Here is a 23,528-nt window from a genome sequence, read left to right as displayed (position 1 = left end):
TGAATATAAGAAAAAGTTGAATTAATAAAAGTAAATATATTTGATCTAAAATTTAGATAAGATTCATTGCCTCAATTTTTTTTATATTTGAAATTGGAGAGAATATATATTATTCTTCATTTATATCATTATTATAATAGGTGCTAACATGTAAGTGCATCTTAACTTGTATGATAAAAGGTTGTGTAGATGTTTAATGTGCTCATGTGCAAATTTTGAACTTACAATATATTTCTTCTCTGTATCTGTATTTTGTGTGTGATTCTCATTGTTAAAATCTTTAGAGCAAAAAATTCAAAAGCAATATCATAGTAAGTGCTAAATATTATTTCAAAAAAGTAAATGATAAACATAAAACTTTTCAAGATATCACTTATTCGGTTAGTGCTCCAAATGGAATACAATTATAAATTTCTTATGTTTTGTGTTCCCGAAAAGAATAAAATGAATTTTATTGATAAGGGCAATGCTAATAATTTCAAATTTTTTTTTTCCAAAGACTACCCATTCCATTCCATTAGGGTTTTAAGTCAAATGCACTTAATTGTAAATTAATTATGTTTTGTGTTTGTGAAAAAAAGATGTAATTTGTTGATAAAGGTGATGTTACTCATTTCCTTGAAGTTATCATCAATTATCTAATCTCATATACGCAAACTCTAAAGTTCTATCATTTTGTTGTGTATTCAATTTATTCGTGTGCTCTTTTGTTGAAAATGTCCAAAGTCTCTCTTTCACCATGCCTCATTCACAAATGACTATTCTCATCTTTGTTAACCCCAAATGTCACACCATCTTCACTTGTGATTCTAAGTAAAATGATAAAGAGATAAAATGCGTAAAAAAAATTGTTTCATTGATTGAGTCTATCTTAAAAATCTACAAATATTGATATTTATAGACAATTCTAGTCTTACTGGTCATAATCATGACCTACAAAAATATAATTTTGTTCGACTATTTACACGAATAATGTTTGATTGTTCCCGCTACTGGGGATACATCGGCTCAACCTTCCTATATTCATGACATGTTTTGGTGCAAACACTCACACATGTTTATTTCTTCATATAATGCTTTCATATTAGTTGCACGAATCTTAGTTAGTGGTGCTAAAAACGTGGAGAAAAAACATAACTATCAAATTATCAAGTTTTATTGATCTTCGACCATTCTTTTGCCTTTGTGATATTTATAGACATATATAGATTTGAAAAAAATCATATTCAACTGTTTTTTATTTACTTGACCTTATTTGAGTTAATAGAAATTCAACTGATCCTATATTTAATGTTTGTGAATCTCAACTAACAAATTATTTATTTTAAGATGAAACCTGCTCCTTTTGAATTTTTAAAGGAGAAAAAACAAAATCCTTTTAAGGGCTCCCAATCCAATGCAGTTTTCCTCCCACTGGATAGAGTCCAAACATATGATGTGAATAATCCACACACTTTTGGCTGTTCAATAACATCATATTCTATAAATATAATATATACTCCTCTTATATATAGCATGTGACTCTACAGTCCGTATCTTAATTTTCTCTTCCCTTAAATTGCTGCTGCTACATTATTAATAATACTACATGAATATGAGTACCCTTTGGCTAGTGCCAGTGGTACTCTATGTTGGTCTGTGTTCAATTATTACAAATTCAGTAGTAGCAATAGATGATGGTTCAAAGAAGTGTGATTTCTCAGCAATATTCAATTTTGGTGACTCAAATTCAGACACTGGAGGTCTTTCTGCTGCCTTTGGACAACCTGGCCCTCCTTTTGGGGAATCCTTCTTCCATCACCCTGTTGGTCGCTATTGTGATGGCCGTCTTATTATTGATTTCATTGGTACTATTTATATACTTTCATTTATTATTTTACACACTCAATTATTATGCATTATTTACTTTTCTTTATGTCAATCTATGTACTAGTGTGTAAAACATAGGATAAGATAAGTTTTTGTTTTTTTTGTTTTCAAGCTCAAAATCTAGATACTAGAGACTTACACCATGGTTTTCAAAGTGCATTAACAATTTTCTTAACCATTAACCATGATTTATTTTGTTTTATTCTCCAAATATATATGTTCTTTTAGATGAAATAGATTTATTTTCTCATGATTTCATTTATGTTTTTAAATATCCACCGACAGTATCTATGGTAATGTTGAAATAAATAAATAAAATATATGGTAATCTTGAAACAATTTCTGACATCATAGTTCATAACACAATACAAAAATTTTGTAATGTAATTTCTACTATTTAAGTTAGTTATCGATTTGGACAAGTTTTGTTTACAAAAAAATAATATTAAAATTTCAAATTGTGGATCAAAAGCTGAAAAGTTGGGCCATCCATATTTGAATGCATACCTTGATGCTGTTGGATCAAATTTTAGCCATGGAGCCAACTTTGCAACTGCTGGTTCCACCATCAGACCTCAGAATACAACCCTTCATCAGACTGGTGGTTTCAGCCCTTTCTCTTTGGATGTTCAATTCAATCAGTTCAATGATTTTCAGCGCAGGACCCAAATTTTTCGCAATAAAGGTAATGGCAGTGTTTATATAAGTACATGTTTCGAATCAGGATTAATTTAATTATGATTTATTGAAGTTCTAAAGTGTAATTTAGACAAAACCACGGTGTCACAATGTAATTCTGTCAAACTCACTGCTAATTCAAACATGTTGTAAGTCCTATTTTTTAAAGTATGTTGGACTAGCGAAGACAAAAAAATATGAAATATCTCTTATTCAGTCACTAAGTTTAATGATAAACGAATTAGGGAAATATATTTTTTACGTTAATTTTTGTTGCTAATTAAATTTGTATGACAAATTTACAATAAGATGTGAACAATTCGTTCACCTTAGCAAAGTCATCCATCTTTTTCCCCTCTTAGGTGAAATATTCAAAACATTGTTACCAAAAGCAGAAGATTTTTCTCGTGCATTATACACATTTGATATTGGTCAGAATGACTTGACATCCGGTTATTTCCACAACATGTCCATAAATCAAGTTAGAGCATATGTTCCTGATGTTTTGGCTCAATTCAAGATCATAATCAAGGTAATAATTCATCCATTTGAATTTTTTATGCAATTTCTATAAAGAAGTTATAGTAGTAGCAAAATAGTGTATGTATAACATAACATTCATGTTTGTATAAATTAATGTTTGCATTGATATATACTAGAATGTATATGTTCGTGGAGGAAGATCATTTTGGGTTCACAATACTGGTCCTGTTGGTTGTTTGCCATACATAATAGATCTTCACAAAGTAAAAGCAGATGATTTTGACAAAGCAGGATGTGCAATTCCTTATAATGAAGTGGCTCAGTTCTTCAATCATGAATTGAAATCAGCTGTTGTTCAACTCAGAAAAAAACTTCCCTTGGCTGCCATAACCTATGTTGATGTGTACTCAGCCAAGTACTCTCTCATTAGTCATCCAAAGAAACACGGTAAATCTCATGATTAAATATATTTTTAGTCCTATGAAATTACCAACTTCAGTCCTACTAGCTTTACTCATTCCTATTTTTAGTCCTTTGATTTTTATATTAGGCCTAATTCATTCTTATAAAATCGATTTGTAAGATATTGGGTCTGGTGCATGGATGATTTGGTAGGTGACCCGAATGAATAAGTTTTGATATTCTATAGCATGTTACCTGTTTATTTTAAGTCTAACTCATTCTTACAAAGTTGATTTGCTAGGGGAGAGGTATCACTTCTTAATCTCTATAATCGTTATTCAAGTTTTATCTCTTTCCAACGTAATACTTGAGTTTTTGTTAATAGTTTGCGTGTTAATGAAAAAGGAATAGCGGTTAAAGTTGAACAACATTGATTTTACAATACTAACAATATTTTGATCTTAAATTCTAAAGTTTCTTTTGTTTGATTATTAAAACAGGTTTTGAGGAACCTTTGAGAGGTTGTTGTGGACATGGTGGGAAGTACAATTACAATCTACACATTGGATGTGGAGCAAAGGTTAAGATTAATGGAAAAGAGATTTTGATTGGAAAAGCATGCAAGGATCCATCTGTTTGGGTGAATTGGGATGGTGTTCATTACACCCAAGCTGGTAATAAATGGGTGTTTGACCAAATTGTAGATGGTTCATATTCTGATCCTCCTATTCCTTTGAACAAGGCTTGTCACAAGCACACTTAACTCAAGGGTTTCTCAAAAAATGTAACACTTTTTTTTTAACTGAGAGAATCTTCTTTCTTAGTTTGTTAGGATTTTATTTGAGGAATAAAATTGAGAACAAGGCATTTTGAGTTCTGCATAATGTTCACTGATCGTGGATGTTTCCTTTTCTTTCTTTCTTTCTCTCAACTATTTGACTCCTTCACTCGTTTAACCCCATCTCAAATCGATTGAGCTAATTCAATCCCAAGACCAAAAACTTTAATGTTATAGAAGGTAAAAGGAAAGTTACAAAATAAAAGAAGATTAATTAAAATTTAAAACAAAAAGACAACTTTATTTTTGTACAAAAGTAAAAAGTAGCTTAGTAAACTATGTAAATGAAAAATGTAAACATTTATGATTTCTCAAAGACAGTTCTTTTTTATTCATAAAGGCCTGAAATAGAAGCTACTAGTATTGTGAGACAAAGGCTAGATTTGGATTTACCACTGTTAAAAAAGTATGCAATTTGCTCTTGTATTCCATCCCAACCATTAATTTGAGATTGAACTGTTTAAATTATGAATCCATTGAATTAGTTTCAAATGATCTCAATTATTGATTTAAATTAAATAGATCAATGTTCATTGTTGAAAATCCATTTTCATACATGTAAGAGGAAAACGATGAATGAAAAGAGTTTGAAAAAAAAAAATTATTACATAGTGGATAAATTAATGTATTTACGTATTAATATATACTTAATCCAATAACACAAATTTAGATATTTTAATATATAAACTTTAATTATTTGAGTCGTTTGATGATTTAATATGTATTAAAAATTATATAGATAAAAAAATAATATAACTTTTACAAAATTATTTTTATTAAATATTAGCATAAACATTTATTGAAATTAATTTGGGACGGAAATGGAGGAGTATAGAAAACTTTAAAAGTAATCGTATATATATATTATTTGGCGGTGCCGGCGGTGGTGGTAAAAAGACCAAACTCGTGACAGGAAAAGCGGCAACCTTGTTGAATTTCCGAAAATGTCCTCTCTCCCAAACGAACTGTGGAGTAGAATTCTCGAAATCGGAATCGGAAAAAGCGGTTTGAGCTACAAAGACCTCTGCTGCATCTCCATCTCATGCCGCCTCCTTCACCGCCTCTCCTCCGATGACTCTCTTTGGAACCACCTTCTCTCCTCCGAATTCCCTCTTTCTCCTTCTCCACCTTCTAATTCTTCTTCAAAATCGCTTTATAAATTCAGGTAATTTTGCAATTCTGGGTTTATCGTTTTTCCACTTTTCCTAGCTTCCAAACGTCACCCTTGTCTTTATTCTTTGATTCTCTCATCTGGGTCTATGTAAAGTTCAATTTTTTTTTTATTTTTTATTTTTGGTGTTAAGGTTCGAGAGAGACAAGGAGAGGAAAATAGCTGCTCATAAAAGGGTTGTACTGAGAAAAGAGAGCCAGATTGCTGAACATTCTAGAAGGCTACATGATATTCAAACACGTGTGTCTCAAGAGAAAATCAAAGCCATTCAAACTTCTACTGAGTTGTCCCATTTGCTTAGGGTCAGGTACTTTTTTCATCTAATTTTTTGCTTAATTCATTAATCTTTTTGCATTGATGCACAAAAATATTTGCTTTTGTATCAGTTTATGTTTCCTTTTTGTTGCTATGTATGTATATGCTAGAAAAATTATGAGGGTCATTGTAATTTTCCTGTTTTTATCATACTTAACGGGTGGATTTGTGTATCATTCCTGGTAAGATATTCGTAAACTATTCAGACTTAGCTCATTAAATGCGCGGTTAAGCTCGTTTAGTTGTTTTTGGTATGTATAAATACACTGTATGAGAACCTACAACTTGTTCCTTGTTGTGATTGTTATTGGTCTATTGCATTTATTAGCATTGGTAACATTAGTTTTGTTCTGTTGACAGAGTTTTTGTGATTTCTTTTTGTAGACAAGCCTCTGTAGCTTTGAATGTATGGCAACCTGAGGTTGTTCGGGGTAGGCAAAAACAGATGGTGGAACAATGTGTTGTGCCTGCTGAATCTCGGATCCGTGCACTTGAGATGGAACTCAGGCTTTGTAAGCAACAGATTATGGGGTTGGAGAAGTCCCATGTAAGTGTTGATGTTTGCATTATAACATGTTATCTATGAAGGATCATGGGTAGTTGTTGTTAGTGTTACTCATACAATATTGTACTCAGAGAGATGAAAAGGGTAGGCTTGATAAGGCAAAGGAAGAGTTAGTAGCTATGAAGTATCATCCTCTTCGGGAGCATGAGCCTGAGAGTGGACGGGAGAATGAGCATAACATCAAGCGGAAGAAATTGAAAAGCTACAATAGTTGTGAGTTTGATGGTAACTCAATTTTGTTTAAAAAGTTGAAATTATTTGTTGCCTAGCATGACTATTTATATCACAGCTTTTGCCTTATGAATCATATCTTATTGTTTGTCAAATTTTCTTTGAAAATAGTACCATCATTCCTAATATATCTTTAGTTATTGTTTTGATGATTGGTAATGTTGAAAGTGCATGCTCTTTTTTGGTCATTTGTCTAATTGTTCAGTTTAGATGCAAAACTAGCATTAAGCTGTATGCTTTCTTTGATTGTGCAGTGCGAGAAAAACAATGCAAAACACCATAAATTGATGTTCATCTTGCAACAAGTAGATAATGTTCTTATTCTCCAGAGGTAGGAGCAAGCATAAAGGTTCTTATCATTTTTGAAGTATTGTTGCTTAACTTACGATTCTTTACATATTAAAAATCATGTTTAATCTTTTACTCATAACTGACAAGGGTTTACATTGTGAGGCTTCGGTGCCAATCATTCACAAGTGCCCGTCTCTGCATTGTCATCCTCTAATTCAGATCAGCAAAGAGGAATGCTTTATTCCTTTAAGTTTACTATTTTGATGTTATTGATGCAACAACACTATGTATTTTATGCTCTTTGGAGAATTGATTTATGACAAAACAAACAGCGATATGTAATTAATGTAATACCAACCACACCTAGAGCTGGTTTGTTTAAACTTCTTAAGAAAGCACTAATGAAAAAAGAAATATTACAAGAATCTGGCAATACCTATGATTGTTGAAATCTAAGCTTCTTGTTTAAGTTGGGATTTAGCTTCTATATTTTAATATTTTCATAACCTCTTTCGTTTTAATTCTCCATGAATGTGTACAAACTTATAAGGACATTTAGTAAATGAAGAACCATAAACTTATTTTGATTGAGAGGCTTTCATAAGTCAGAAGCTAATTCAGACTAAACCTTAGTGAAGAAAGAGTTTGGTTGTTATTCCCTTTTTCTGCCAAAATTTGATTCCTAGTTATTATGTTTTTGGCAGCCAAAGTTGCATTGGACGATGAGTAAAATTCTAAGGAGATAAATTTTACTGGTCTTTGGTCTCTCATCCATTGGAACTGAAATGTTTAACCTGCCATGAAACCCTACTGCACTTGGTGGAGAGGATGTATTTGCCGTAAGGATTGAAACTTAATGGAAAAATGTGGTATTAGAAACATTGTCATGTGTAACTTAAAAGAGTTGAGATGCCACTTGGTTTGTAACAAATGCATTAAAAAGTGTTACTACTATTAGTTGACATAGTAATAATCATATTGTAATTTGTACCTATTCTGCTGCCACTTTATGTGTACATTTCCACCGTTTGTTAGACCTTTATTACATATTTTATTATATGCTTTTGCTCATGGTTGGAGAACTTTGATGTATTAAACATGATGCTGCACTGCAGGAGTTGTCAGGTGAACTAATTGTTGTGTCAGTTTCTCATGTTACATAGTACTGATCAAGACTGCAAATTGTTCTCTGCTGATTGATAATACATTTATATAATCCAATCCTAGAATAGAATGCATTATTTTGCATTGCACTCTTGATTTGGAACCACCAAAGGACTTATCCTGGACCACTAACTCTTTTGTTTTTAGCAAGAAAGAAATTTCTTATACATTTTTTGTTGTTGTCTAAGATCTTGCTTCAAGACCTTATTATTTAGGAGAAATTTAGCTTCAAGACCTTATTTAACTCCTTGTCATTATTAGCAGATGAATTTTATCTGTAAAATATAGCAGAAATCATTTTGCACAGTTTTTTATAGATAAAATGTCTCATGATTTTCGTATTTTTTGTGTATATAAAATACCTGGTATTTCGTTTTGCTAACAAACATGAAAAAGTTTTTCCATTGCTTATTTATTTCTAACACTTCAGTCATTTGTTTTTGAAAACGTGCACACAATTTTTTTTTTAAATAAAAATACTGACATGTATGTGAGTTGGTAGCAGTTTCACTTTTCTTTTTCCACATTTATTTTGGAAGAAAATCTGGGTTTATAAATAGTGTTAGTACAATAAAAGTCAATGAATTTTAATATATAAAAACCAAAACTTTTTTGTGAGCAAACAAGATAGATTACGTACAAGTTTATGTAATAGATATTCAATATTTTACATCAAGGTCAATTCTATGTGGGGTACATGTTTTTTATTATGATTGACATACAAAGAAACTCATCTCTCCAAGAGGGTGGAGGCCATTCAAACCTGCTTTTAAATGCGTATCACATTAGGTAGTCTTTCATTACACACAATTTTATCCTAAATCAAAACTATTTCTTTGGTTACATTATTTTTTATTTAAGATTTAAAGGATATGGACCCTTACCATAAACTAATTAATGTTATCCAATAAAAATCAATTGTTTTCTCTCCCATCTTTATATTGCATTTTAAAATTAGTGGTATGATTATAAAAAAAAGAATACTCTTATTAGATAATAAGTGTAAAATTAATTTATGTTTATTAAACTATTTTGTTTATTCCATTTCCAAATAATGTGCGTAAATCACAATTGAATTTGCAATGCAAATGCTGAAGAAAAAAAAATGATAATTATTCTTTCTTAGACCATATTATAAATTTAATATATAATTTTTGTTGACTAAATTTTAACTCAATTATCTTGTCATAGTAAGTGACAGAACAAAGTAATAGTAAGTGATAGAAATTTATACAGTAACTTAATACTTGTCATGATTTAAACGTGATTAAGAGGAGCTAATTTATAAGAAAACTCTCTTTTATTATCTCTCTCCCACTCTTTCTCTCAGCATAATATCAAATGATGAAAAAGAACTCATGAAATCATGAAGCAAACTATTCGAAGAAAATTGAATCATTTGATTACTGATTTTTACATATACGAGGACTCCAATCATACATAATTTATTAATTTATTTTGAAACTTTAGGTCACATGTATGCACATTACTTTAGATCGAACCCGTTGACAATTACAAAAAATATATTTACCCTGCATTATGACAAACAACTAACTACACATCCTTATTCATTTTTGTTTCAAGATTCTCGAAACATTCCCCAAAAGCTAGCAACAATATTTTCCAAACCTAACGGGGATATTTATGTTATTTTCTGCTGCTTGCATAGCTAGGAAAGGAAAAACGAAATAAAATAAAAACCATATATTTGTTGGAAAATAATGTCATAACTAAACGTGCTTTCAATTTTATGTTCAGTAAATTAAAGGACTTCAATTTTGGACCAAAATAAAAGTTTAGGACTTAATTTATTTTGAGGAAGCGAAAAATGAACTTCTAGTATAAAGTAGTTTATACATCCAATCAAAATTGAGTATTTTTGCAGTTATCTTTTACAATAAGTTTACAACCTACGCTTATGCATCTTCATTCAACTCAATTATTTTTATAGGAGTTTCTAGAGTCCAATCCAAAAAAGGGATATGTCTTTTTTTTATTTTTTATTTTATAAAATTTGATTTAGTGAAATATAAAATTCTATTTCTTAAAATATTAAAATTTGTATAAATAGCATTTAAGATGCTAAATATAAATATTTAATCCAATAATTTTTTATAATTATTATTTCTGCATAACTTTTAAGTAATTAGTTGCAACATTCAAAGCAATTTAAAAAAAACATAAAAGAGGTAGTCATTGCTGTTTTAATCTATCCTTAGTTCTCGGTTTCAAAATTTCATAAAATTGAAACTTTTTCCTATTTTTCAACGAAAAATTGATCTATGGTCCCCTTTTTTATTTCCCCCGGGACCATATAATTTCTTTATTTTTGATAAATCAAAAGATATTTTTAGAAAGAAAAATATATACACATCATTTTTAGGCTGAATTTATTACTACTATATCTCTATACCAAATTTATGTATAAATTGAATACAGTGTGATTAGTGTACTAAGTAGCTATACAAATTAAAGTATGTGGATTGAAAAAAAAGGTAGGTGTTATTAAATTTCCTAACTTTGGTGAAAACAAAAAGAGCCACGTGACCCACAAAAAAAAAAAAAAAAGGAAAAAGAGAAAAATGCTGAAACTCTTCTCGCTGACTTTGGTTTGTAGCATTGACTACATCATTATAAAGCAAGTAAAAGAGTTAGGTGACTCAGCATGGTAGATATGAATGAGATTTAGAATAAAAGCATTCTTTTCCTCAAAGTCATGAAGTATATAAAGCAATCACATGCATATATTCATACTATTTGAAAGCTCTCTCTCTCAATTTTATAGCCTAAAGAAAAAAAAGAAAAAAATAAATAAATAAAAGAGAGTGAGTACCATAGTAGTGATTTTGAGGCTGAAAATTTAGGAGTGAAAAAAAAATTCCATGGGAAGGCCTCCTTGTTGTGACAAAGTTGGCATCAAGAAAGGTCCATGGACACCTGAAGAAGATATCATCCTTGTTTCTTATATTCAAGAACATGGTCCAGGAAATTGGAGATCAGTGCCTACTAATACAGGTAACTAATTATTATATAATTAAATATATATTCAAAATTCTTTTCTTATTTTGTTTAGTAAGCTTTTCTCAAAAGATGTAATATTTAGTTACTATGATATATTGTACATAATGATTTATTTGTGTGTCTAATTTATTTGATATATATTTATTTGAATGAAATGAATAAATAAAGTTGAATTGTTGGATAAAAAGGGTTATCAAGGTGCAGCAAAAGTTGCAGGCTTAGATGGACAAATTATCTGAGGCCAGGAATCAAGAGAGGGAATTTTACTCCTCATGAGGAAGGAATGATTATTCATTTGCAAGCTCTTCTCGGTAACAAGTAATTAATCTTCACACATTTCATTAATGAAAATAATAATAATAATAATAATATTTGATTTGTGATTTTGAGAATATATAAAAAATGATGTAGATTTTGATTATAAAGAAAAAATGTTTGACAGATGGGCAGCCATAGCTTCATATCTTCCACAAAGAACAGATAATGATATAAAGAATTATTGGAACACACATCTAAAGAAAAAGCTGAAGAAATTTCAAGAAGCTTCTTTAGATAATCCAAACCAAGTTCAATCATCAAACTCAACTTCTCATCATCATCAATATTTATCCAACAAAAGCTTTAGTGATAGAAGTTTAGATATTAGCAACAATCATGCTTCATCCTTAAAGCTTACTCAATCTTCATCATCAACAACATATGCTTCAAGCACTGAGAATATTTCAAGGCTTCTAGAAGGTTGGATGAGAACTTCTCCAAATCCTCCTCCACTCATCAAATATGATCATAATAATAATAATAATAATAATAATTTTGATCATCACAAAATTACTACTACTTCCAAATATATTACTGATCATGGAAGAGATTTAGTTTCACATGAAGAGTTTGATTCTATTCTTTCATTTGAGAATCTTAACAACAATAACAATGCTGCAGCTTGGGACAAGTCAACTTGTGATTCTATGCCTGAAAAGTGTTGTGCTTCTTCTTCTTCTTCTCATCACAACAAGAATAATCATAATCATAATATTAATATTAATATTAAGAATAATATTAATTGTGGTGGAGCTCCACCATTGTCATTTCTTGAGAAGTGGTTATTGGATGAAAATGTTGGACACGTGGAAGAAATGATGGAATTATCTGATCCAATGTTCTAACTTTGGAAATATCACCAATAATTATTTCCTAAGTTTCTGATATGTCAAAAATTATTCCAATCATAAAGATAAACTAGGGTTTAATCCTTATATTACATGGGTTGAGGATCTTACAAGTTATCATCTCTTTCAACTTGTAACTTTGAACTTTCATTATTTATTACATGTTGTTTTATTATTTCAAGTACTAAGGTTAATTGCTCTTTGCATTGTAGAAAAACTACCAATGTTAACTTTGAGCCTAAATAATAAATACAATAACAATTAGTTATATCAAAATGTTATTGTGCCTAGCTACTCAACTATACTATTATAATTTACATTGTTTCTCCTTTTACCTTTTTTGTTTCTGATTGTTAAGAGTATAGATAATTTTATATTAATTGGTCCCTACTAAGAGAGAAAAATTAATTCATAGAAGATAAATAATGAAAGACAATTCATTGGAGAAGGGTTCAATATGCATCAAATTGTATTGTATTAATTAGCATATATATCAGCTCAATTGTCATAATAATTGATGTAGAGAGGAAATTATGATGTGACCATTGTGTCCAAGTGTACAAGTTAATGCACACACAAAAAAAGTTTTTTATTTTATTATTATTTTTATATCAAAAAATGGTACTTTGATATTGCCGCCACTAAACTACTCTTATACTACTAGCTTAACTTTTCATATTTTTAGGCAAAATCATAATTGAATTATTAATTATTACTAAATCAGTTGAACTCAAAAAAAATAAAAACATGCCATTTTTTCATCATCATTGTGTATTTTTTCTATCAATAATTTAGACAATTTAATTAAGGGATTTTTAAATTTAGTCATTATAAGAGATATTGGCATGCCATTTGGACTCTAATTAAAATTCATCAAACTATTTTTAATTAAGATCCAAGAACCGCCATTTTATTCTTATGTGAGATGAGAACATGCATGAATATTGTATTTTACTAATATTAAGCATAAAATGAGCTATTTGAAAAAGTGGAAGAATAGCTATATATAAATGAGTGAAATAATAGAATGGTGTCACGAAAGTCTTGCTTGCAAAGAAGGTAAATAGGTCCCTAAAACTCCTTTCTTTTTGGAAAAAAATTGTATGGGAAGCATGTGAACTTCTTTTTACCTTTCGGTGAGTGAAAAGCTGGCTACCATTGCTAATATCATGAATGCCATATATGTATATAACTTTGATTTTATTTCACAAGATTTATATGCAACAAATGCACTCTTATGTAGCTGGTGCATGTAAGCTTCACCAATTCTATTTTTCAATGATGAATATTATCTTAATTAAGATAATCATTAAAAAAATGTATTTATTTTGGTTAAAGAAAATTATATTAAACCTCCTTCCTTTTTAATTGCATATTATCTCATTTTACATATTTTTCTTTCTACCATAAATATATAGTCACGAGTATTTTTATTAAAATAATATTTAATGCTACTTTGAATTTTGAAAATGACAAATAAAAAAAGAATAAATAATTTCTAGAAACTCAACACTTAAAAAGAGAACGGAGAAAGTAATTACAATAATTTATAGTACTAATATATTTTTTAGTATTGCATACAACATTATAGTGTATACCTTAGAAAAACAGATACTAGTACGTACTAGTATATATTAAAAGTGAAGAAGTAGCTGATAAATTGAGTATGTAATTTGAATGCTAATAAACAATGTTTTTATAGTGATTCAGAGCAATAATAAAAGGCTCTTAAGAGCAATAATATGATGTTAATTTTGTGGATAGCCAACCTTGACTTTAAGACTATATTTATTGCAGCGGCTATGGGAGTAATAGATACGACATGTTGTGATTGCGAGTGGACAACTAAAGATGAGGTGCATCATTCAATTCTTACTACTTAGTCCAATTACTTGACTCGTTTAAACTCCTCTCTTATTTTCAAATATAATTCTTGTATTTAATTATTTTACGTCAATTAAAAAAATGATAAATAAAAGTATCATTATCTTTTATATATATATATATATATATATATATATATATATTAAATGTTGAAATTTAATGATAGAAAACAAAGTTAGTTATGTATGGGATTTCTAAAATAGTGTGTGAAAGTTATGCAATATTAGAAATATATACTGTTACACCAAAAAATACTATTGTTTGGAAATTAAAATTAATATTAATGGTACTTATACTCTTCAATTAAGGGTATTTTTTACAAAGTACAAAATCTTAAAGGTTTCTCTACAAAATCCAAATAAGACAGTAGTTTAAAAATATAACTTGAGCTAGAAGCTAAACTATATACCTATATATATATATATATATATATATATATATATATATATATATATATATATATATATATATATATATATATATGTGTGTGTGTGTAAAATGATTAAAATGAGTCGTTAATTATGAGATAAAAAAAGTAATAATAATAAAGAGAAATATTTAATGAAAACTATAATAAACACGTATGGTAATTTACACGATACTTATATTCATCGTTTTTTTCTTCTTCAATAAATACTTAAAATTAGATATAAGGGAGTATGCAAATTTATATTAGAGTAGACACACTCTCATGCAAAAAGTAAAGAAAAAAAAAAACGAACACTATTAATGATGTACAATGAAATTTACATAAATAACTAATTAGTTATATATTGATTTTTATTATAAAATAATGTGTTAAGATTAAAATATTTATATTAATTAGAACAAAAATAAATACTTACATTAAAAGTGATAGCGGCAAATAAATTGAGATAAAGAAACATTACAAATGTAACACTTATAAGAGAGGGAAGGAGTATTATTTAATAAGTATTTTGCAAACAAATATAAAAAGAGTAGTGTTACTTTTTACAATTTTTTTTTAAAAAAATGCATTAAATTATGGCCGGTCATGTAAAAGAGAGTGATAGTTATGATTTATAAATATTACAAGCTATCAAATAATATTCTTCTCTTTAAACTTCTCTGGTAAGCATGAAAATTTTCCATATTAGAAGTTTAATTAATACAAGCACGGGTGGTGAAGGTGGTAGTAAATAGTGGCCTATATCATTTTCTTCTAATGATATCATTTTGCCAACATAATTAACAATTAAGACGTGACAAACCAAACTTAAAAACAATACACATCCGTTTTATTTTTCTAAATGTATTGGACTTTATTAACCATTTAGTGATTTTGTAATTTTGTTAGGGTTCCTCTAATGTGCAAGAAAGAGGTCTAACGGTGAAATTCTTCATCACTGTACCCTACTATAATTAGTTAACTAGCATATACTTCATCCGTCTCATTATGTGTATTTTTTGCAATATACACTTCTCAAGAAAATAATTATTTATACCAATTTTTAATTAATGTAAAATAATATATTAAGACTAAATTATCATTCTACTTCATTTATTATTTGTTTATAATATATTTGCAACAGCTTTAATAAATAGGAGTAACATTAGAAAAAAATAATAAATATTATATCCGTATTATAAAATGATAAATAATTTAAGATAAAAAATCATTTTAAATGAGACAAAACAAATTTTTTTTTACTCTTGATTGTTTTATATATAAATATATCATTTCAAGGAAAAAAAATATTTTAACATAGATTTTCAATCATATTTTACTATGAGAGTATGTCTACATTGTGATATTTGCTTAAAATACATGCATAAATATCTATATATTGAGATACAATAACACGTTAAGTAAAAAAAGATTACATTAATGTGGGTACCTTAAACCCTAAAAAAAACTAATTTAATTAATATATTGTCATAATACTTAGGAGTTGTTATTATTATACTTTTTTTAGCAAAAAAAGAAAGAGTAGCATAGGAAAGAAATTTTGAGTATCCTTATAGTTTACTATTTTAAAAATAAAATATAAAAAAAAAAAACTAAAAAATGGATGTATTTTATATTAAATTAAGACTACATTTATTAACTTTTCAATATTAAGGAAAGAGAAAGCATGTGAAGTAACACAAAAGTGAAAAAGTGAAGTAGTAATATTAACGGCAAATAAATGAATATGTAGGTCTGTGGTGGAGAAGTGTTGCATCATTTATGTTGTTGTGATGAATAGGCCATAAAACCTTTTCTCCTACAACTAGAATTCTATTGCCAACTTTTCTGGGTAATAAAAGTGGGGTTCCCTAATAAAATGTTGTTTTGATGTTAGTAAAAATTTCTCTATCTTCTATGTGATGGAATATTTATTCACTCTGACTTTATTCTGATCCATTCATTAATTAATATTAACTATCATAATGTGACATTCAATTCACCCTTTCTCTCACTTGCCTTCTTTTACCGCGCGCATTGTAATATATGTACGGCCTATTCTAGTTTGTGAAATTAAAATATGAAATAACTTTATGTATTAAACTTTTTGCAAGAGTTAAAATAGTTTTTTTTTATATATAAATATATTATATTTTATTTTTAATTTTTCTAAATAATAATTTCTTAATGTTTTTTTATTAGTAATTCTTTTTGTTGTTTTTAAATAAGTTTACGTTTATTGTTTGAATTTTTAAATATTTTTTTGAAACATGTTAAAAATATTATAAGAATTTTTTTTATAAATATTTTAAAACTTTGAATAAAAGATGAATTTAATATTCTAAACATGCATTAAAAAATATTTAAAGATTTAGATAATACATATAAATTAATTTAAAAGCAGAAACAACTAAAATTGTAGATAATAAATATTTGAAGAACTATTGTTTTAAGAAAAAAATAAAAATAAAAAACTAAAATAGAAATATGATATATTTATATGGATTAAAAAATTATTTAACTCTTTACAAAATATGTATATACATACACACGGTGGCACATATTGTTGATGATATTGGGTTTGATAACTATAACTCAATTGTTGTTGTAAGAAAATCGATTTTCAACTGTGTGAGTTTGAATTTGAGATTTTTTATATTTAAAGTGTGTGAATCTATATGGTAGCTACTAATCTATTGAACCAAAAAAAGCGGGTAATATTTGAAAAAAAGAAATGATTATATAAAATAAAAATATTTAGAAGTTTGTTATAAGTGAATCTATTGAAATACAATTTTTCATATAATTATAATGTTTCTCTTTTTTTAGAAGATATTAAAAAAACAAATTAAGAAAATACAATAAATCGTTATTGACTTCGTACCTTTTTATTGAGTTAGCTTTATTTATCTGAAATACTATTTGTACCAATTTAACTTTTTTTTCTTTCAATTCTTCATTTAATTGTAAGAAAATACAATAGTATCTTATAATAAAATTAAGTAAAAAATGATCAAGGAACGAAGATAAGAAAATAATAAACTTGTATAAATTAAGGGGCACCAAAAAATAATCCACTTGTAATTAAAAGTGAAAGAATTCAAAACAAAACAAAAATGTTCAAAAAAAAAAAAGAATAAGACAAATGTTCATTTGGGACTTCTCCATATATAAGTTAGGCATGGGAAAGAGGAAAGATGCAAAAAATTGAAAGGGGGGAGAAAATGAGAAAGAGGTGAATTGATGTAAATATAGAGAAAAAATATAGTGAATTTTAACCTAGAAGAAGATAATGAAAAAGAGATAAGAAATATAGATATAAAATAATATATAATAAAGAATAGAATGAAAGCGATATTGTGAGAGTCACAAAAAATTTTAGAGAAAAGAAAAGAAAGATGAATATGAAAAATATAAAAAAGAATAATTGAATAATTTAATCTACATAAAAAAATATTATTTTAATGTAATTTACCCTTATCCTTAATTGTGCAGGCATGTCAGAATATAAAATTATGGTAGTTTATTATTTTTCTTATACAGGCATAGATAGATATAAGAGCTATACTATGTTATTTTTTATTGGTTTAATTTTTCAAATATTTTTTTTGACAAAATAATGTCTATTTTATGAACAATAAAAATAATGTAGTTTGAGCATATTATTATTGTTTTACTTATCAATAATATTTATTTATTTAAATTAATAAAAATTAAAAAATTAATAATAATATAATTTAACATTGTTAAAATAAAAAAAAAATTACAAATCAATTTTCAACTTAACAACATGAACCAATAAAAATATTTATAAATATAATAAAATTAAAATATTTATAAATATAATAAAATTAAAATATTTAAACATCTATAATTTCAATAGTTTAATCTAATAATGAAATGTGTATTAAATTGCGAGTTTGATTATCTCTAACGCCATTAAAGACATACAAAAATTATTTTATAAATTAATGAATTATAAAAAAAAAAATTACCTTAAATGGGACCATCACCATCATAAATTTTATTAGGAAAAGAAAAAAATCTATGCATCCGAATTCCGAAAATCTCAAAGGTGTACGGTAAGTGTTGGTCTCTGTCATACGAGAATCCAGCTGCAAAATTGTACTGTACCATTTTCAAACTCCTACCAAATTCCAGGTCTGCCTCTTTCTACCCTACATTCAATGTCACAACTTTTTTTGTAAGACTTAATTATAAATGTTCATTTTCTTTCATATATACTAAAAACATAAGTAACTATTAAATTTAATATATCAATTTTATATATTAAGGTTATTAAAATATCTATTATGCATAAATGTATTTAATTTGATTTTTTATTTTTTAAGATAAATTAATAATATTATTAAATAATATATATGACAAAATATAGACATTTAATAATTTAAAAAATATTTATCTTTTAAGACATATTATTTTTTTAAAAAAATATTTATAATTAAGGACTGAGATAGTATCTACCTCAATATCTTAATTTTATGTTTTTATATTTAATTATCGTGAAAATAATATATTTATTTCAAATTAACGTGTAGTATGTGTCAAGCACGGAATATATTATCATTGAAATAAAATTATTTAAATTATTTTAAAAATATTAATTAAAGTAATTTGATTCATGTGGTATATATTGTTAGTGAATATATATATTGTCAAGTATGGGTTAGATATTATTTTTATTTATTTTTTTAGAAATACTAACAAGTACATTTTCAAATATATATATATTTTTTTGAGAAATACTAACAAGTACATTTGATACATTTGTCAAGAATTTAAATGTGAAAAAAGATTAAAAATTGTGGATTGTATTTATTTGAAGATTTAATTCATCTTTCACAAAAAAAAGTTCATATACATCATTCGGAAAAAAATTATATTATATATTAATCATAATTGTTAAATTATTAAAAATATTTAATTTTTATTATAATTATTTTTAAAATTATAATTATAAATAAATGTGATTTATTAGTAGTAGTATTATAATAACGCTATATAATAATTAAACTCATTTATTGCATTAATACAATAGGCAGACATTACAACTTTACGGGGGAGGTTTCACGTCAATCAGTTCCACCGAAGAAACGAAACACATCATTCATACAAATAAAATTATCCCTTCATTCTGTGGCACGAAAACACAATTTGAATTAGTCTCGACTTTAACGAAAAAATTTTATTTTAATTGAATGTAGTTTTTTTAAAAGTTGAAATTTGAGGAAGGAGTAAATTTAGGGTGTTAATATTCTTTATATACTTATTCACGAATCAACTTTGCTAATAAAATAATAAAATTAATTTTTTTTTATAATTTTTATGTACATGTATTTTGTCTTTTTTATTAAATTATAAATTTTAATCTATATTCTACCTTAAATTCAACTTATATTTTTATTTTATTATTATTTAAAAATTATTATTCTATGTATGAACAAATACAGTATTCGGGGAAGTTCTAAGGTGCTACCTTAATTATTTTTAAAAAATAGTGTTAACTTAATGAATATTGAATGCACTTGACTAAGACCAGTACAATATTTTAAGACGGAATTAACAAAAATACAATCAATTTAATATATATATATATATCTTATTTTGCTATCAGAAAATAATATATTAAGAACACTCTATAATACATATTATATATACTTATTTAAAGTGTTTACCCAAACACACTGAATATTTTACTCTCAAGATCCTGTACGATAATTTGCAATGTGACAAAGCTCTTAATTGTAATGCTTTATATATCTTAAAGCACTAATTAGCTAAACATTAGTGTTAATTACCCTTGACCCTTCCTTCCTCTATGATGAGTCCACTAGTCCCCGACAATGGTTAAATAGATGTCAACATTTATCTACCAAATACAATAATATCACCGCTCATCTTAATACAATCTATAATTTAAGCTCAATTAAATCACGCCTTTACCTAATCTTTTCATAACAATAATTTTGTTGTACATACTTTCAATACCAATTCAATCCAAACTATTTACAAAGTATAAATTTGATTACACACATTTAACAACAACAAAAATTCGTAAAGAAAACTGAATTGAAATACAATGTTATCTTTGAGATCATAATAATGGAGAGGTGGAAGCTAATCGTGTAAAATTCAACACCATTAATTCGGTTTGCCATATTGATATTAATATTAATATTAATATTAAAATTGGCACCTAACATTGCATGGCTGTCATGTGAGAAAAGAACCTCCAGTTGCTATATGATCCTCATGAATAGGCCTTCCCTTTTGTGCAAAACATAGAACAAATGCACACATTGGGGACCACCACGAGATGCTCAGTGAAGCTTCATCCCCCATATGGCACATGTTTAAAGATGTGTGTCACACTTTTCAATATACAAACGATCATTATTTGTTTCTATAAGAAAAATCTTTTCTTTTATGAACTCTTAATTATTACATCCCTAGTCAAGTATTAGGGACTAATTCATCCTTCAAAATGCCAAAATTTATTTAAGGAACTAATTAATCTCGCTCGATAAATATCTTTTCATACACACGAACTTATTATTATTATTTAAGAGACACAATTATTTATAGTGTAATTGTACCATCATATTAGTCACTATCGTTAAATTAAATCTAAGATACAAACAAGTCAAGTAGAGAGGAATCTAAGCCAATGGTGAGGAAAGATTTAAGGGACAACCTACTAAATCATTGTTATTGCCCAATTACTATGTGATCCCACTGCCTTCAATGCAATTTAAGTTTTGTCCTATTCCTAATATTAACAATTAGCAGTATACCTTTTTTTTTTCTTCCACTTTATTTTATTTTATTGTAAATCAACATCTATGCTATAATGTGGAAAATGAAGTGGATTTATCACTACAAGTCCACAGCATTTAATTGGCCTTCAAATTAGGCTCAGCATATGGGATAGTAACGGCAGAAAAAGAGTGACAAATTCTTAAAATCATGAAAAGGATCATACCGAGGAACCAACCTAAAAGACAAGAATGTTAGTTTTCGGCAGATTCTGTTAGTGTTAACCTTTTGCTATACATGCATTGTGGCCAAAACGAATATTTCACTTCAAATAGGAGAGACATTCAAATGCGAATTAAATATTCACTCAATTGAATTAAAGTTTTATGGTTGTACGTCTTTGGTCTCTCCATTTTGATACCTTAAATCATCCATGCATGATAAATTATTTTTTTAAATTATATATAATAAACTAGTACATATTCTTCCACAAACTACTAATATATTTGAATGTGGGAATAGTTATTTAACTATACTACTTGATTAAATTGTGTTGGGCTATAATTTGTGGATGACTCATGATAAGATTTTTGTGGAAATACAAATTTACTTGGTTTCATAAAAAATAAGAAGTTCAACGCATATAAAAATTCAATAAAAGAATTGAGTATTATCTATTGTTGTAACTATCCTTACTAACGTATTGGAAATTATATTAGTTTCTCTCCTAACAAATTCAGCATGAGAATTAATATATTTTAAACTACGATAGTATTTAGAATATGTTCTTACACTAAAGTTAGAATCAGAATATCAATAATGCTTTTGTCCAAGTAGAAAGGGACTTGAACCCCAAACAAATGATTAACTATTCGACCCCGATTCTTCCTTCACCATTGAAATCTCATCAAAAGGAATTAACAAGCCTTTGATTCTCACCCCCAAGGATGTGAAAATATGAAAAATAGCATTGAAGGACAATTTTGATAATCGTTTCTCTATAGATATCCTCCACTCTGAATTAATTTTCCTCAAGACTCTATCTTTAATGAACTTTACCATGGATTTCTATACTTATCATTGAAGGGAGACTAAGATATTTTAATGTAACCAAGCAAATGGTAACACCTAGGGTGGAACTCAGTCCCTCCTAATTATAGGTTGGAGGTATGTTTCAGTTGAAGAACAACATCAAGTTTTGGAACCCTTATCATGACTTTAAAAATCTATCTATAAAGGTAGGGTTTAAGCCATTGTGGCTTAGAGATTTATCCAAGTGCTTTTGTTAGAGCGCTATATGGAACTCTTTCTTTTGAAAAATCTAATTATGCAAGATCCATAATCAAGGCATCCTCAGTACCAACCATGCAAGATTCACACATCTAAATTATTTTTTAACACGTTCTTCTGGTAGAACCCATTACATGAAAAGATCGGGGTAATCATTAAACTTTTGCTCTTCACTACAAAAATTACTTTTCTTGCACTATCGGGGTAATCATTCTCTCTTGATGGAGTTTTTTTTTTTTTGGTCAAAGGAATTCCATTAAAGAACAGCCTGAAAGAAAAACCACAGGCCCAAGAAATCATACAAGAGAGAGTCCAAAGTTTAAGCAATGAAGCCCAATTTACACGCATAAAGCACTAGAGTGGCCTTGGGGACATTACAAGAAAACAAAGAAAAGCAACCAATTAATTACTACGGCAACTATTTTAGAGTCTCTTCTTCCATCCCTCAATACTCAATACTTTACTGACTAGTCAATTCAAATGTATATTTTGTAGGCTTTTGAGAATACAGAATAGTAGGAAAAAAAACTATACAATTGAATGAGGCGCACTTCATCCACATCAAAGGCTTAAATAAAGTTGGGCTGAACTCAACTATAATTAAACGGGCTTTTTTATTTGGGTTTTGGAGACTAAAATAGGAACAAGTGTAACACTTTTGAATATTGTTTTCCCCAATACTACTATAAAAACCTCGTGATTTTTGTTGGAAGATCCAAATCGAAGTTAGGGCGAAGAAAGTTGCCGAAGGAGTGCAAGCACATGTTTGATTTCTCATTAGAATTGGTAAAATTATCGCGAACTACCGTAATTTTTTGAGCTACACTTTATAGCTTTTACAAAATCGCAGTAGTTTACCGTAATTTTATCAATCTTATTACAAAACCAATATACACTTTGTTTGAAACCACAGTAAATAGCAGCATCCCATGACAATCCACCGTGAGAAGCTATGTCACATAACTTCAGAATGG

General features: G+C 27.7%; 3 protein-coding genes across 8 annotated transcripts; all 3 read left to right on the top strand.

The window, feature by feature from the left end:
* The first annotated feature begins 1,467 nt into the window (after positions 1 to 1,467).
* LOC101508113 (GDSL esterase/lipase At3g26430-like) lies at positions 1,468 to 4,309 on the top strand. Its single transcript, XM_004493195.4, has 5 exons — positions 1,468 to 1,847; positions 2,342 to 2,554; positions 2,910 to 3,079; positions 3,207 to 3,477; positions 3,933 to 4,309. Exons 1-5 carry the CDS (start codon positions 1,589 to 1,591, stop codon positions 4,193 to 4,195), a joined length of 1,176 nt encoding a protein of 391 aa, XP_004493252.1. The 5' UTR covers positions 1,468 to 1,588; the 3' UTR covers positions 4,196 to 4,309.
* A 771-nt stretch (positions 4,310 to 5,080) lies between these two features.
* LOC101507163 (F-box protein SKIP24) lies at positions 5,081 to 7,925 on the top strand. Of its 6 annotated transcripts, none has more exons than XR_012162417.1 (6): positions 5,081 to 5,435; positions 5,575 to 5,748; positions 6,141 to 6,303; positions 6,393 to 6,534; positions 6,807 to 6,901; positions 7,548 to 7,925. XR_012162417.1 is itself a non-coding variant. In XM_004493194.4 (6 exons), the coding sequence occupies exons 1-5, from the start codon at positions 5,215 to 5,217 to the stop codon at positions 6,833 to 6,835; spliced, it is 729 nt and encodes a 242-aa protein (XP_004493251.1). In that variant the 5' UTR covers positions 5,081 to 5,214; the 3' UTR covers positions 6,836 to 6,883; positions 7,548 to 7,925. The 6 variants fall into 6 exon arrangements, 4 of the variants coding, with proteins under 4 accessions (XP_004493251.1, XP_004493249.1, XP_073222740.1 ...); XR_012162416.1 differs by having other exon boundaries at positions 6,393 to 6,546; positions 7,548 to 7,708; XM_004493194.4 differs by having other exon boundaries at positions 6,807 to 6,883.
* Positions 7,926 to 10,687: 2,762 nt separating this feature from the next.
* On the top strand, positions 10,688 to 12,470 carry LOC101506826 (transcription factor MYB60). The gene is made up of 3 exons (XM_004493191.4): positions 10,688 to 11,022; positions 11,217 to 11,346; positions 11,471 to 12,470. Exons 1-3 carry the CDS (start codon positions 10,890 to 10,892, stop codon positions 12,189 to 12,191), a joined length of 984 nt encoding a protein of 327 aa, XP_004493248.1. The 5' UTR covers positions 10,688 to 10,889; the 3' UTR covers positions 12,192 to 12,470.
* The last annotated feature ends 11,058 nt before the right edge of the window (positions 12,471 to 23,528 follow it).

The sequence above is a fragment of the Cicer arietinum genome, chromosome 3 (assembly GCF_000331145.2).
Source record: "Cicer arietinum cultivar CDC Frontier isolate Library 1 chromosome 3, Cicar.CDCFrontier_v2.0, whole genome shotgun sequence".
NCBI classification, from domain to species: Eukaryota; Viridiplantae; Streptophyta; class Magnoliopsida; order Fabales; family Fabaceae; genus Cicer; species Cicer arietinum.
The sequence above is the reverse complement of the archived record's forward strand: the minus strand, read 5'-3'. Positions and strand labels throughout refer to the sequence as shown.